The sequence below is a fragment of the Hypanus sabinus genome, chromosome 4, assembly GCF_030144855.1.
Source record: "Hypanus sabinus isolate sHypSab1 chromosome 4, sHypSab1.hap1, whole genome shotgun sequence".
In the NCBI taxonomy this organism is placed as follows: Eukaryota; Metazoa; Chordata; class Chondrichthyes; order Myliobatiformes; family Dasyatidae; genus Hypanus; species Hypanus sabinus.
In genome coordinates, this window is record NC_082709.1 from 168,484,823 (window position 1) to 168,501,672 (window position 16,850).

Consider the following 16,850-nt stretch of genomic DNA (forward strand, 5'->3'; position numbering starts at 1 on the left):
CAGGTCAAGCAGCATCTGCGGAAAAGTATAAGTCAACACTTTGGGCTGACACTCTTCATCTGGTCTGGAAAGGAAGGGGCAAGAAGGTGGGGGGGAGATCAGGAGGAATACAAGCTAGTAGGTGATAGATGATGCCAGATGTGTGGAGGGGGTGGGGGGATGAAGTGAAAAGATGGGAGGTGATAGGTGGAAGAGGTAAAGGACTGAAGAAGGAGGAATCTGATAGGATAGGAGAGTGGAGAGTAAGTAAAATAGGAGGGACACATGAGGGAGATGATGGGCAGGTGAAGAGAAGGGGTAAAAGAAGAGCAAGGGTAATGGAAGAAGAGAAAAGGGGGAGAGGGAAGGAATTACTGGAAGTTAGAGAAATTGATGATCATGCCGTCAGGTTGGAGGCTACCCAAACAAAATGAGGTGTTGCTCCTCCATCCTGAAGCATCCATAAGCTTGGGACAGTGGTTTGCTTTTTATAGTGGTCACCCAGCCAGCATTTAACCATATAATAATTACAGCACGGAAACAGGCCATCTCGGCCTTCTAGTCCGTGTCGAACGTTTACTCTCACCTAGTCCCACTGGCCCGCACTCAACCCATAACCCTCCATTCCTTTCCTGTTCATATACCTATCCAATTTTACTTCAAATGACAATACCAAACCTGCCTCTACCACTCCTACTGGGAGCTCGTTCCACACAGCTACCACTCTCCGAATAAAGAAATCCCCCTCCTGTTACCCTTAAACTTTTGCCCCCAACTCTCAACTCATGTCCTCTTGTTTGAATAAACAAGTTTGGTTTGGAGTTCATTACAACAAAAACCCCACCCACATTCTCTTTTCTCCTGTCCCATCAGGCAGAAGATAAAAAAGCCTGAAAGCACATAACACCAGGCTAAAGTACAGCTTCTACTCTCCTGTTATAACAGCATTGGTTCTCTGGTACATTAAGATAAGATTTTTGACCTCACAATCACCCCACTATGATCTGTACTTTATTGTCTACCAGCACTGCACTTTCTCTGTAGCTGTTACACGCTGTTCTGCATTTTACCATGTTTTATTTCAGAGATACCACGTGGAACAGGCCCCTCCAACCTCACAAGCTGTGCCACCTAGCAAACCGTCTGTTTAACTTAGCCTACTCAAAGGACAATGTACAATGACCATTTGGCTTACTAACCAGTATGTCTTTAGATTGTGGGAGGAAACCCACACAGTCACAGGGAGAATGCACAAAATTCTTCCAGAAGGTGCCAGGATCGAACTCCGATGCCCAAAGCTGCAATAGTGTCACTACGCTATTGTTTTACCTCAATACACTGTAACAGATTGATCTTTGTGAACAGTATACAGGCTTTTCACTGTACCTTGGTACTTAATTTATTTATTGACATACAGCTCAGAATACACCCTTCTGGCTCTATGAGCCGCGCCCACTAGTAATCCCCAACTCTTTAGCCAGAGGGTGATGAAAATATGGAATTCATTGCTACAGAAGGCTGTGGAGGCCAAGTCATTGGGTGGAGATAGTCAAAGTGGAGATAGGTCATTGATTAGTAAGGTTGTCAAAGGTTACAGGAAGAAGGCAGGAGAATAGGGTTGAGAAGGAACATAAATCAGCCATGATGAAATGGCAGAGCAGACTCGATGGGCCAAATGGCCTGATTCCGCTCCCATAGCATACAAGACCATCAGATATAGGAGCAAAATTAGGCCAATAGACCTATCTAGTCTGCTCTGTCATTTCATGATGGCTGATCCAATTTTCCTCTCAGACCCAATCGCCTTCCTTCTCCCCGTATCCCTTCATGTCCTGACCAATCAAGAATCTATCAACCTCTGCCTTAGATATAATTAAAGAATTGGCCTCTACAACTGTATCTCCATTCAAAAAGGACACCCCTCTATCTGAGACAGTGTCCCCTCGTCTTAAACTCTCCCACCATAGGAAACATCCTCTCCACTTCCAGTCTATCAAGGCCTTTCACCATTCGATTGGTTTTAATGAGGATACCCCTTGTTCTTCTGGATTCTAGGGAAAACTGGCCCACAGTCATCAAATGCTCCTCATATGACTAATCCTGGAATCATTTTCATGAACCTCCTTTGAACCCTCTCCAGTTTTGGCGCATCCTTTCTAAGATGAGGAGCCCTAACCTGCTCACAATACTCCAAGTGAGGCCTCACCAGTGCTTTATAAAGTCTCAAAATGACACCTTTGCTTTTGGATTCTTGTCCTCATGAAATGAATGCTAACATTGCACTTGTTTTCCTCACCACCTGCAAGTTACCCTTTATGGAATCCTGCACAAGGAATCCCAAGTCCCTTTGCACCTCAGATTTTTATATTTTCTCTTAATCTGAAAAAGTCAACCCTTTCATTTCTTCTACAAAAGCACATGACCATACACTTTCCAACACTGTATTCCATCTGACGTTTCTTTGCCCATTCTCCTAATCTGAGTCCTTCTAGATCCTCTCTACTTCCTCAAAGCTACCTGCCCTTTGACCTATCTTCATTTCATCACTTCCATCATCCAAATCATTGACATATAATGTAAAAAGAATCAGTCCCAACACAGACCCCTGTGGAAAACCACTAGTCACTTATAGCCAACCAGAAAAGGCTGCCTTTATTCACACTCTTTGCCTCCTGCCAATCAACTACTGCTTTGTCCATGCTAGTATCTTTCCTGTAATACCATGGGCTCGTAACTTATTAAATAACCTTGTGTGGCACCTTGTCAAAGGCCTTATGAAAAACATCCAAGTACACAACATTGATAACTTTGCCTACCCTGTTTGTTGTTTCTTCAAAGAATTACAACAGATTTGTTGGGTAAGATTTTTCCTCGAGGAGACCATGCTAAATACAGTCTACTTTATATTATATGTCTCCAAGTACCTGAGATCTCATCCTTGATAATCAACTCCAACATCTTCCCAACCACTGAGGTCAGACTAACTGGCCTATAGTTTCCTTTCTTCTGCCTCTCCCCATTCTTGAAGAGTGGAGTGACATTTTCAATTTTCCAGTCCTCCAGAACCATTCGAATCTAGTGATTCTTGAAAGAGCATTACTATTGACTCCATAACCACCTCTTTTGGAACTCTGTTGTGTACACCATCTGGTCCAGGTGACATCTACCTTCAAGACTTCTCAGTTTTGCAAGAACCCTTTCTAGTATTGGTAACTTTACGTACTTCATGCCCCCGACACCTGGAACATCCACAACACTACTAATATCTTCCACAGTGAAAACTGATGCAAAATATTTATTCAGTTCACCCACCGTTCCTTTGGCCCTCATTGCTAACTCTCCAGCATAATTTTCCAATGGTCAGATATCCACACTCACTTCTATTTTACACCACGTATCTGAAACTTTCCATATCTTCTTTAATATTATTGGCTAGCTTACTTTCATATTCCATCTTTATCATCTCAATTACTTTTTGGATACCTTCGGTTGGTGTTTTAAAGCTTCCCAGTCCTCTAACTTCTCATTAATTTTTGCTCTATTATATGCCCTCTCTTTGGTTTTATGTTGGCTTTGACTTTTCTTGTTAGCACGGTTGTGTCATCTTTCCTTTAGAATAGTTCTTCCTCTTTTAGATGTATATACCCTGTGCTTTCCAAATTGCTTCCAGAAATTCCAGCCACTGCTGCTAAGCAGTCATCCCTGCCAGTGTTCTTTTCCAATCAATTCTGGCCAATTCCTTTCTCATGCCTCTATAATTCCCTTTACTCCACTGTACCACTGATACATCTGACTTCTCAAATTTCAGGGTGAATTCAATCAAATTATAATCACTTTCCCCAAGGCTTCTTTAACCTCAAGCTCTCTAATCAATTCTGGTTCATTCCACAGCACCCAACTCAGAATAGCTGATCCCTTAGTGGGCTCAACCATGAACTGCTCTAAAAAGCCTTCTCAAAGGCACTCGAGAAATTCCCCCTTCTGGAATCCAGCACCAACCTGATTTTCCCCAATCTACCAGCATATTGAAATCACCTATAACTATTGTAATATTGCCCTTTTTCAATTCATTTTCTATCTCCCATTGTAATTTGTAGACCAAATCTCTACTTCTGTTAGACAGTCTGTATACAACTCCCATCAGAGTCCTTTTACCCTTGAAGTTCCTTAGTTCTATCTACAAATATTCAACACCTTCTGACTCAAGGTCACCCCTTTCTGATGATTTTTTTTAACCAATAGAGCAATGCCACTCCCTCTGCCTGTCTTTTCAATACTATGTGTATCCTTGGGCATTAAGCATTCAGTTCCATATAACAATTACAGAACGGAAACAGGCCATATCGGCCCTTCTAGTCCACGCCAAATGCTTACTCTCACCTAGTCCCACTGGCCCCCACACAGCCCATAACCCCCCATTCCTTTCCTGTCCATATACCTATCCAATTTTACTTTAAATGACAATACCAAACCTGTCCATGGCCTCCTCTACTGTCAAGTTGAGGCCACACGCAGGTCGATGGAGCAATACCTTATCTCCTGCCTAGGTAGCCTCCTACCTGCCAGCATGAACATTCAACTCACAGACCTCTGTTGATACCCCTGCCCCGCCCTCCTTACCCCATCCCTATCTATAATTTTAGTCTGGTTCTCTTTCTCTCTCTTTTCCCCCCTCACTATAATCTCCCCCCAGCCCTACCTTTCTTTCTCTTTTATTTCCCATAATTCTCCACCTTCCCCCTAGCCCATTTCCCTCCAGCCTATTATTTCCTAGCTCTCTACTTTATCCTTCCCCCCACTTCTTATCCCCCCTCAACGATCCCATGTTACTTCACTCCTGATGAAGGGTTTCGGCCCGAAACGGCGTCACTACCTCCTCCCATAGATGCTGTCTGGCCTGCTGAGTTCTGCCAGCATTTTGTGTTTTTATTTATTTCCAGCATCTGCAGATTCACTCGTGCTGCCTCTACCACTTCTACTGGAAGCTCATTCCACGCAGCTACCACTCTTGCCCCCTAACTCTCAATTCATGTCCTCTTGTTTGAATCTCCCCTACTCTCAATGGAAAAAGCCTATCCACATCAACTCTATCTGTCCCGCTCATAATTTTAAATACTTCTATCAAGTCCCCCTTCAACCCTCCACGCTCCAAACAATAAAGACCTAACTTGTTCAATCTTTCCCTGTAACTTAGGTGCTGACACCCAGGTAACATACTAGTAAATCTTCTCTGTACTCTTTCTATTTTGTTGACATCTTTTCTATAATTTGGTGACCAGAACTGTGCACAATACTCCAAATTTGGCCTTACCAATGCCTTGAACAATTTTAATATTATATCCCAACTCCTATACTCAATGCTCTGATTTATAAAGGCCAGCATACCAAAAGCTTTCTTCACCACCCTATTCAAATGAGATTCCACCTTCAGGGAACTATGCACCATTATTCCTAGATCACTCTGTTCTACTGCATTCTTCAATGCCTTACCATTTACCATGTATGTCCTATTTGGATTATTCCTACCAAAATGTAGCACCTCACACTTATCAGCATTAAACTCCATCTGCCATCGTTCAGCCCACTCTTCCAACTGGCCTAAATCACTCTGCAAGCATTGAAAACCTACTTCATTATCCACAATGTCACCTACCTTAGTATCATCTGCATATTTACTAATCCAATTTACCACCCCATCATCCAGATCATTAATGTATATGACAAACGACATTGGACCCAGTACAGATCCCTGAGGCACACCACTAGTCACCGGCCTTCAACCTGACAAACTGTTATCCACCACTACTCTCCGGCATCTCCCACCCAGCCACTGTTGAATCCATTTTACTACTTCAATATTAATACCTAACGATTGAACCTTCTTAACTAACCTTCCATGTGGAACCTTGTCAAGGGCCTTACTGAAGTCCATATAGACAACATCCACTGCTTTACCCTCGTCAACTTTCCTCATAACCTCTTCAAAAAAATCCAATAAGATTTGTCAAACATGACCTTCCACGCACAAATCCATGTTCACTGTTCCTAATCAGACCCTGTCTATCCAAATAATTATACATACCATCTCTAAGAATACTTTCCATTAATTTACCCACCACTGACATTAAACTGACAGGTCTATAATTGCTAGGTTTACTCTTAGAACCCTTTTTAAACAATGGAACCACCTGAGCAATATGCCAATCTTCCGTCACTCTCCCCGTTTCTAATGACATTTGAAATATTTCTGTCAGAGCCCGTTATTTCTACACTAACTTCCCTCAAGGTCCTAGGGAATATCCTGTCAGGACCCAGAGATTTATCCACTTTTATATTCTTTAAAAGCGCCAGTACTTTCTCCTCTTTAATCATCATAGTTTTCATAACTTCCCTACTTGTTTCCCTTACCTTACACAATTCAATATCCTTCTCCTTAGTGAATATTGAAGAAAAGAAATTGTTCAAAATCTCCCCCATCTCTTTCAGCTCCACACATAGCTGCCCACTCTGATTCACTAAGGGACCAATTTTATCCCTCACTATCCTTTTGCTATTAATATAACTGTAGAATCCCTTTGGATTTATTTTCACCTTACTTGCCAAAGCAATCTTGTATCTTCTTTAGAGTTCCAGCTCTAACTCCTAATAGTCTTATATAAACAGTAAATGCTGGAAACACTCAGCAAGTCAGGCAGCGATGTTCCACATTTTCTTGCCGTGTAGGAGGCCATTTGGCCCATCTCTTACATACCCACTCGCCTATTAACACTATGAAATCTACTCCTCCCACATTTCCATTTTATGAGAAAGATGACAAACGTGATCCATGAGATGGCACAAAGAGTAACGAGCATGAAGTTTACTGATCTGCCATTAAGTCTCAACTGACAAGAAAACTGCCTCTTGCTTCTGAGCCATATCCGCACCTAGATGAAGTTCGTGTGTTTTCTGCTTTATTATAAAATTAGAATCAGACCTGATGAAAATGACATCAAGCCAGTAATGCAAGAAGATCTGAAGGTTGCATATACACTGAAATGGAGTAGGAATGCAGGGAATGGAAAAGCTGGCTGAGTGAGTGCCACAATAACAACCTCTCACTCAATGTGAGCAAGCCCAAGAAGCTGATTATTGACTTCAGGTAGAGGAAACCAGAGGTCCATGAGCGAGCGCGCATCATCCAGGACTCCCGTCACTCAGGACATGCTCTCCTCCCACAGGTGCTATCAGAAAGAAGGTAAAAGTGCCTCAGGACCCACACAACCAGGTTCAGATGCAGTTATACCCCCTCAACTATCAGGCTCTTGAACGAGAGGGGATAACTTCACTCGCCACAAACTATGGGCTCACTCTCAAGGATTCTTCATCTTATATTCTCGATATTTATTGCTTTTTCTCCCCCTCTGTCTTCTGTGCTTGCACAGCCTGTTGTTTTTTTTCCCCCACATTGGTTGTTTGTCTGTCCTTTTGGGTGAGGTCTTTCACTGATTCTGTTGTTTCCTGCATTTGCTGTGTATGCCCGCAAGAAAATTAATCTCAGGGTTGTATATGGTGTATTATGATAAATTTACTCTGAATGGGGAAAGGGTGCGGCAGATGATGCACAGACCTGGCGTGCTGAAGAGTTTTCTAAATTGTAAGGAAATACGGAATACAAGCAAGGAACTGAATGCAAATAAATTATTGTCATGAAATAGGAACCCACAGGAGTCTGAGTAAAGGCAATATCTAATCTTAAATTAATGAAAAATAATAAAAGGGCAATCAGAGTCATATAACACTACAGCACTGAATTAGGCTCTTCAGCCCTTGCCAAAACCTTATTCTCCTTGTCCCATTGATCTACAGCTGAGCCTTAGTCCCACATACCTCACCCACCCATGTGCTTATCCAAACTTCCCTTAAATGTTGAAGCTGAACTCGCATGCCCCACTTTCGCTGAGAGCTCGTTCCCCACCCTCACCATCCTGAGTGAAATAGCTTTCCCTCACATCATCTTTCGTCATTTCACCTTTCACCCTTAACCCATGACCTCTCATCCAACCTCAGTGGAGAAAACCTGCTTGCATTGAAACCTCAATCAAATCTCCCCTCATTCTCCTATGCTCCAGGGAGTAAAGTCTTAACCTATTCAACTTTTCCCTATAACTCAGATCCTCAAGTTTAGTCTATATCCTTGTATCACTCATGACACTAAGATAATGAGAAAAGGCTTATTAACATAATGCTCAAAGTTGATATTAGCATGGCTAATAACATGTTTACTTAATTATCCTTATTTTTATAAAGCAGATTGCCATGGGTGAATGAAAGGTTCTTTTATACTCAGAGATGCCTATGGGGATTCGGACGCACCCACAATACATACCTGCAAAGGGCTTCTTCTGTGCTAAAATTCCCCAGATGACGATGGAAAAACTGTAACAAAGAAAGAGAAAATGATTGGAGAATTGCAAGGAGCACACAGAACTCTAAGAATCATCGAGGAGGCTCCATTTTTTGACTAGACTGGTGCATTTGCTACTGTACAACACAAAATATTGTTACATACAAACTAGACCGATGTTATATTCCACCAGCTAAAGCAGAGGTGATTGGGTAATTTCACCATCTGTAAAGCTCATCAACCACGCCACTGCAACACACAAATTTAATGTTACTAACAGGCCCATTCCTGAGAGTCACTCGTAAGCTGAACTGCCTAAGTCGGCACTGGCCACAGACAGTGTGTAGGAGAGGATCAGAGAAACAGGTGTGGTGAGAAAGCCAACGAGTGGCCACCAGCCCGTCTCACTGTCCAGGTGAACAAATCTGCTCGGTGCTCCTGACTCCGCTCGGCCCAGCACACGAGTGTTGTGGCTTGGGAAGGGATCAGAAGTGAAGAGGGGAGAGGGCGGTAATGCCCTGTTCCCACACAGCAGAAAGTGCCTGCAGCCTCACTGCACCCAGCAAATCCAACCCACTGGTCTCCCAAACACAATTCACAGATCTATAATGTGGAAAAGACTTGTATTCATAATAATTCCTCATCTCGTCCAGTTTTCAGGAGAAATTAGTCTGTTGTTACAGGGAGCAGTTACTGTACTACAGTATTATACTTGAGACTATTGTGAACAGCTTGGGGCCCCTTATCCAAGAAAGGAAGTGTTGGCAATGGAGAGTGATCCCAGAAATGACAACAGTTACATATGAGGAGCATTTGATGGCCCACTGGAGCTTAGAAGAATTGGGGGGGGGGGGGGGGGGGAGAGAGAAGAGAGAAATCTCATTAAATCCCATTGAATATTGAAAGGCCTCGATAGTGTGGATGTGGTGAGGATGTTTCCTATGGCGGGGGAATCTAGAACCAGAAGGCACAGCCTCAGAATAGACAGATGCCCCTTTGCATCAGAGATCAGGAGGAATTTCTTTAACTGGAGGATGTTGAATCTGTGGAATTAATTGCCATGGGTGGCAGTGGAGGCCAAATCACTGGGTATATTTAAAGCAGAGATTCCTAAATAATAAAGGTGTCAAAGGTCACAGGGATAAGGCAAGAGAATATTGTTGACAGGGAAAATAAATCAGCCATTATGGAATGGCAAAACAGACTTGATGGGCCAAATAGCCTAATTTTGCTTCAACATGTTGTGGTCTTATAGCTTTTTTTACTACTCTTTGTGTAGATACTTTGTTTGCCATAGAATCCATCTACCTCTAACTCAATTATAGGGATGTCATATAATTAACGGCAGACCGATTCAATGGGCTGAATGGCCTAATTCTGCACCTATGTCTTATAATCTCAAACTAATCTGACAACTCTCAGTTAATTAATAACAACTCCATAACTTGTTGAGAAAGATTTAGTGAAATTCATGATGAAATTTACTAAGGCCTACAAACAGATCGTTTGGAAAGTCAAGACTAATTTAAATATCCTTTTATTTGCAGAGGCCCTGCATAAGAGGTCCCTGTAGAATAAGTACTCATTGCCAGCACCAACATCCAAAATTCAGGAGAGATCAGCAAACCAGGCAACATCTACGGAGGGGAATAAACAGTCAAAGTTTTGGGACAAGACCCTTCCTGATGAAACATCCCAGCCCAAAATGTCAACTATTTCCCTTCATGCATTTTGCCTGACCTGGCAAGTTCCTCCAGCATTTTGTGTGTTGCTTAAGATTTTCAGCATTTGCAGAATCTCTTGGGTTTGTGAACACTGACATCCAATTTTTGGTACCCACAGGTTTTATGCAAGTTTGTATAAAAATGTCTCACCTATAGACATCATGTTTAATATCAGAAATCCTCTTCTGTCGGAGACGTTCTGGAGGTAAGTATGCGATTGTACCACAGAAACCATCTATGCTGATGTCCTGCGAGTTAGACAATCCATTCCACCTTGCCAACCCAAAATCTGAGATCTATTCAGAGAGAGTTTAATGTATCAGAAAACAAACTGCCCATTGACTTCATAAAAAATGAGTGAAAGTCATGGCAATCCTTCATCAGATATGAATGAAACTGGGTCACCCAAAAAAAAAGTGATTAGAAAATGATTCAAATCGAATCAATTAAATCTGATCACTTACCTTGACATGATGGTGTGCATCCAGCAGTATGTTGGCAGGCTTTAGATCCAAATGTAACAGAGGTGGAGACATACAGTGAAGGAAGTTCATGCCCACTGCCGTCTCATGGATGATACGGAAGCGTAGTTCCCAAGGTAATATTTCTGAGGCCAGCAACTTTTCCAATGAACCAGTCTCCATGTACTCCATGACTAGTCCCACTGGATCCTTGCAGATACCGTACACTGGGAGCACGTAGCGGAACTTTGCCATCTCCATTTTCTTGGCTTCCTCCAGCAGTTCTGCATTCTCCCTATCAACACAGAGAAGAAAATTGGTCAGGAAGAGCTCCAGTGGAAACACGTCGGTACAGCAGCAACTCACCAATTTTGGACTAAGTGCCAAGCTCCAAAGTTCCAAATCAAACTGAAATGAACCAGTTTCCTTTGGTCTAACTTGTTCTTGTTAGTTTGGACAAGTACAACCTAGACTGTGATGTTCAACAGACTATCACACTGGATGTATTGCCTGAAGGATGGCGTGACTCAGATTGACTAGGATATTGAGTCCTAATAGTGAAAGGCAGGTCACAATAACATGGGGATACTCCCTAGATTAAAGGTTAAGAATTGATCCACTTGAGATATTAAAGACCAGATTTGGACAAATGAAGAAAAAAAACTCATACATTTGGTAAAGCAAATGGTAACAAAAGACCTCTCAGGATAAGATTGCACATGGCTCCTGTGAAGAAACATTTCTTCCCCATTAAATGATTACATCATAGAAGGCAGCCATTTGGCCAATCAGGTTCATTTCAACACCCAACAGGTTCAGTCCCATTCCACCTGTTCCAATTTCCCTGTGTTCCTGCAATTTATTCTCACAGAATCATGGTTACCAAAACTGACATTGACTGTGAAATCTATTGTTCTGTAGGGGTAGCGCAATGCAATACAATAACAAAAATGCCACATTACAATAAGAAATAAATAGTTCAAAAAGAGAGCAAAATAGTGAGATAGCATTCATGGGCTCATGGACCATTTAGAAATCGGCAGAGGAGAAGAAACTATTTCAAAAATGTTGAGTTTACATCTTCAGGTTCCTGTACTTTCTTGATGGAGCGATGAGAAGAAAGCATGTCCTTCAAGATGGATGCTGCCTCCTTGATGCATCACTTTTTGAAGATATCCTGAATGGTGGGGAGGCCAGTACCCACGATGGAGCTTACTGAACCTATAACCCTCTGCAGCTTTTTTCAATCCTGCGTACTGGACCATATGAGGTGGGGATACCATTAGTCCGAACACTCTCCACTGTACATAAGTAGAAACTTGTTAAGAGTCTTTGGTAACATACTAAATCTCCCCAGATTCCTAAAGAAGCACAGCTGATGGTGTGCTTTCTTTGTGATTAAACATAGAAACATAGAAACATAGGTGCAGGAGTAGGCCATTTGGCCCTTCGAGCCTGCACCGCCATTCAGAATGGACATGGCTGATCATCCAACTCAGAACCCTGTACCTGCTTTCTCTCCATACCCCTTGATCCCTTTAGCCACAAGGGCCATATCTAACTCCCTGTTAAATATAGTCAATGAACCAGCCTCAACTGTTTCCTGTGACAGAGAATTCCACAGATTCACCACTCTCTGTGTGAAGAAGTTTTTCCTCATCTCGGTCCTAAAAAGCTCCCCTTTATCCTTAAACTGTGATCCCTTGTTCTGGACTTCCCCAACATCGGAAACAATCTTCCTGCATCTAGCCTGCCCAATCCCTTTAGAATTTTATACGTTTCAATAAGATCCCCCCTCAATCTTCTAAATTCCAGCGAGTATAAGCCTAGTCGATCCAGTCTTTCTTGCAACCATACTCTTTTTATTCTAGGGAAGTGGCCAAAGAGTCAAAGGTAATTTACAGTAGCTAATTATACTCCTTATCAAGGTTCCGATATTAACAGAGATTACGAAAATGGATGCAATGACTTGATTCAATAGCAGACACAAAATTAGATAGTCTCTACGACACTCCTCTGACAGACTGTGAGGATCTCTTCCTCTACCATATTGTTCACCGTTCAGTCTGAGGATCACTGAAAACATAACACATGCTGGAATTCATTCATCTAAATTGATTACCAAAGACAATATTAATTTGGATTTTGTACTGTGTAAACGTGTTTGTACTACAGCATACGTAACCTGTGGCTCAATGGGCAAGCATATTAAGCTATGCAAAGCAGTATATTCTCTCTTCTGCACCTCTCTGTGAGGGAATGTTCACTGTCAGACACCACTGGCTCTGTTGACATGGGCCTATCAGTTCGTCCAACGCTATTAAAGCTCGGAGAATTGGAATTCAGAATTCGATCCCGGTGTCCTCTGTAAGTGCTCCCCATGGAATGTGTGGGTTTTCCCCAGCTGCTCCAGTTTCCTCCCATTGTCCAAAGACCTTCCGGGTAGGTCGACTGGTCATTGTAAGTTGTCCCGTGATTAGATTAGGGTTAGGTCGGGTTATCAGGGATGGCTAGGTGGTACAGTTCAAAGGGCTGGAAAAGCTTATTCAAAGCTGCATCTGTAAGAAAATAAATAGAAAGAAAGAAAGAGCCACTAAGATCGAAATGACTATCAGTCCTCCCCACTTAGGCTCATTTTAGGGGAGGTTAGTGTTAGACTCTGCCGAAATACTGCTTACACTACCTTCGATTGGAATTGGTTTATTGACATATGTACCAAGGTACAGTCTTGTATACTGTTCCTACACTACATTGTGGTAAAACAATAACAGATACAGAATGAAGTGCAACAGCTACAGAGAAAGGGCAGCACAGGTAGAGAATAAGGTGCAAGATCATAATGAGGTAGATTGTGAGGTCATGTGTCTATCTCATCATACCAGGAAACTGTTCGATAGTCTCGTAAGAACATGGTAGGACTTATCCTTGAGCCTGATGGTACGCACTTTCAGGCTTTGTGGCTTCTACCTGATGGGAGGGTGGAAAAAAGTGGACGTCCAGGTTGGACGAGCTCTTTGATTATGTTGACTGCTTTACGGAGGGAGCGAGAAGTATAGACAGAATCATGGGGGGGGGGGGGGGGGGCAGCTGGTTTCTGTGATGTTCTGGGCTGTGTCCACAACTATCTGCAGTTTCTTGCCGTCATGGACAGAGCAGTTGCTATACCAAGCCGTGATAAATCTAGTATGACTCGATCTATGGTGCACTGACAAAAATTAGTAGGCTCACAGAGACAGGCCACATTTCTCTAACCTCCCAAAGAATTAGAGGTGCTAGTAAGCATTTTTGACTATGACATACAGGACAAGCTATTACTGATGTTCGTCCATACGAACTTGAAGCTCTCAACCCTCCTCACGTCAGCATCGTTGATGGAGATGACCAAGATGGATTTCTTGGGTATAATACAACACCAAATGGCCAGCTGTGTTTATGCAAGGAGACTGTCCAAGGGAGTAAGAGAAATCTATGGAAATGCAGAATGCCTTTCCACATTCAGATCCATTTATTACAACCAAGTAAAATTCATCACTATTTAATAAAATAAAAACAAGAATTGCTGAAAACATAGCAGATCAGGCAAAATCTGTGGAAGAAACAGAGTTCAAAGTCATAGAACCCAACATCACAGGCACGAGCCCTTTGTCCCATCTAGTCTGTGCTGAAACATTATTCTGTGCTGTCCCATTGACCTGCACCTTGTCTGTAATCTTCCAGATCCCTCCCATCAATGAAACCATCTAAATTTCTCTGAAATGTTGAAATCAAACTCACATCCACTATCTCCACTGGCTGCAAGTTACACGCTTTTGCCACCCTCTGAATGAAGATGCCCTTCATGTTCCCCTTAAACATTTCACCTTTCATTCTTAACCCATGTCCCTTAGTTCCTGTCTCATCCAACCTCAGTGGGAATAGCCCGCTTGCATTTACCCTATCTACACCCCTCATAATTTTATACACCTCTGTCAAATCTCCCCTCATTCTCCTATGCTCTATGGAATCCAGTCCTAACCTATTCAACCTTTCCCTTTAACTCCTGTCCTCAAGCTGTCAACTTCCTTGTAAATTTCCTCTGCACTCTTTCAATGTTATTGATATCCTTCCTGTAGGTCGGTGATCAAAAATGCACACAATACTCCATATTAGGCCTCACCAACATCTTATGCAACTTCAACATAACATCCCAACTCTTGTACTCAGTACTTTGATTTATGAAGGCTAATATGCCAAAGGTTCTTATTCTGACTCCATCCACCTGTGATGCTTCTTTCAAGGAAATATGGACCTGCCTTCTCAGATTCCTCAATTCATGCTTTAGACAGAAAACTATTCCATAACCTGGTTTTCTTTCCACAAATGCTGTTGGACCTGCTGAGAGTTCCCAGCATCTGCAATTCTTTCTAAATTTTCATTTACGTCCCTGTCTTATCTTCATAAAACACATTCTCCTCAATGAGCCCTTGAAAAGAGCAGGTAATGGGACTGGAGCAAAAATAATGCAGAGAAGTGGTCTGGAGGCAGAGAGAGGAGCATCAAACCTCCAAAATACTGCTTAGCGTGTTAATCTAAAACATTCATAGCAACCGGAGCTGAGCACCATCCTTTCATCATTATGTCAGAGCTTTATCAGCATCTTGTGTTCAAACCTGTTCTGTAAGTTTGAGGAAGTTATTCATTCCAATAAAAATAGGGGAATGGCTAATACCACATTCCCTCGCTGCATTAACTGCTTGGTTTCCTGTTATGCATGCAATTTACAGAATCGAAAGTGCTATTTATTATCACTAACAATGTCCCCAATTTTTCTCTCGGCCTGCCTCACCCTTCCTTTTGTTGCCTGAGGGCTTGGCAACTAATCACTTCTCCGGTTCTGCTTTATCTAAACAGAAGGTAAAGATTCAAATTATTTAAAGAGTAACATTATTTGTTACATGTATACAGAAACATCTAAGCATAGTGAAGTGCATTTGCTTTGCATCAACAAGCAACACAGTCAAGGACCGCAAGTGTCACCACAATTCCGGTGCCAAAATAGCATGGCCAGAAATCACTCATCCTGTTTTTGAGATGTTGGAGGAAACTGGAGGAAAGCCATACAGGTGCAGTGAGAATGTGCAAATTCCTTACAGAGTGCAGCAGGAATCGAACTCCGACCAGTGATGGCTGGAGTTAAAAAGCAATTCTGCTAAACACTCTGCTGACCAGCACTACTCACACCTAGTCCTGCTTACCTTCGTCCCATCTGCTTGTAGAAGCACACTGCCGCTGTTATACAATACCTTGATTTTAAACTTTGCAACTCATTTCCAAATTGTCTATGGTCTTAGTCCTCTCAATTCCACATTGTGCTCCAGCCTAGTCAAATATCTGCTCTACTCTGTCCTCCTGATCACTACATTGATGGATTCAAAGTTCAAAGTAAACTTAGTGTCTAAGTACATACATGTCACCATATACAACCTTGAGATTCTTTTTCTCGCAGGCATACTCAATACTCAGGCATACTTGGATCCAGAGTCCTTGTTTTAAGTGGAAATTATATACAATCAATGATATTTATTTCCTACAAATATTAAACAGTCCAAAATTATGGACTTACTTTCGAGGACTCTACAACTTGTGTTCTCAATAGTATTTATTACTTATCATTAGTATTTGTATTCGTACAGTGGTTGTTTGTCCATCTTTGTTTTTGTATAGTTTTTCGTTGATTCCATTGTATTTCTTTGCATCTACAGTGTATGTCCACAAGAAAATCAATGTCAGGCTAATATACAGTGACATATATGGTCTTTGATAATAAATCTACTTTCAATCTTGAAATGGCGATTCCATTATCACCCCCACGTTTCCAGAATTTGAATCTCAAAGGTCAAGTTATAATTTTCCCGTTAATGGCATCGATGAAAACTCCATCATATTAAACCAAGCTTTCATGAACAGCAGCAGTCTGTTTAAACACCCTTGAACTTCACTGAATGCCTGGTTGATCTGCTATCATACATGCGGCTTAGTTCAATATTACGTAAAAGTGTTTAAATTCTCATCCTTGATTTCAAATATTTCCAGGGCCTTGCCTATGTGTAACACTAATCTCCTCTAGATTCTGAGGGAAAATGGCCATCTGCTGATGTAACCCATCCATTTCAAGGTTTGATGTGTTGTGCATTCAGAGATCCTCTTCTGTACACCACTGTTGTAATGTGTGGTTATTAGGGTTACCGTCGCCTTCAGTCATCTTGAACCAGTCTGGCCATTCTCTTATTAACAAGGAAATTTCACACACACAAAACTGCC

At 42.0% G+C, this 16,850-nt stretch overlaps 1 protein-coding gene across 1 annotated transcript in view; it reads right to left on the minus strand.

Annotated features, from left to right (window-relative positions):
* Positions 1-16,850, minus strand: part of ripk4 (receptor-interacting serine-threonine kinase 4) — a 60,307-nt gene that overhangs the window by 20,666 nt on the left and 22,791 nt on the right. The window contains exons 2-4 of the mRNA XM_059968744.1: positions 10,554-10,845; positions 10,240-10,385; positions 8,348-8,397 (exon numbers count right to left, since the gene is read on the minus strand). Of these exons, the coding sequence (XP_059824727.1) occupies positions 8,348-8,397; positions 10,240-10,385; positions 10,554-10,845 (488 nt within the window). The remainder of the gene's footprint in view (positions 1-8,347; positions 8,398-10,239; positions 10,386-10,553; positions 10,846-16,850) is intronic.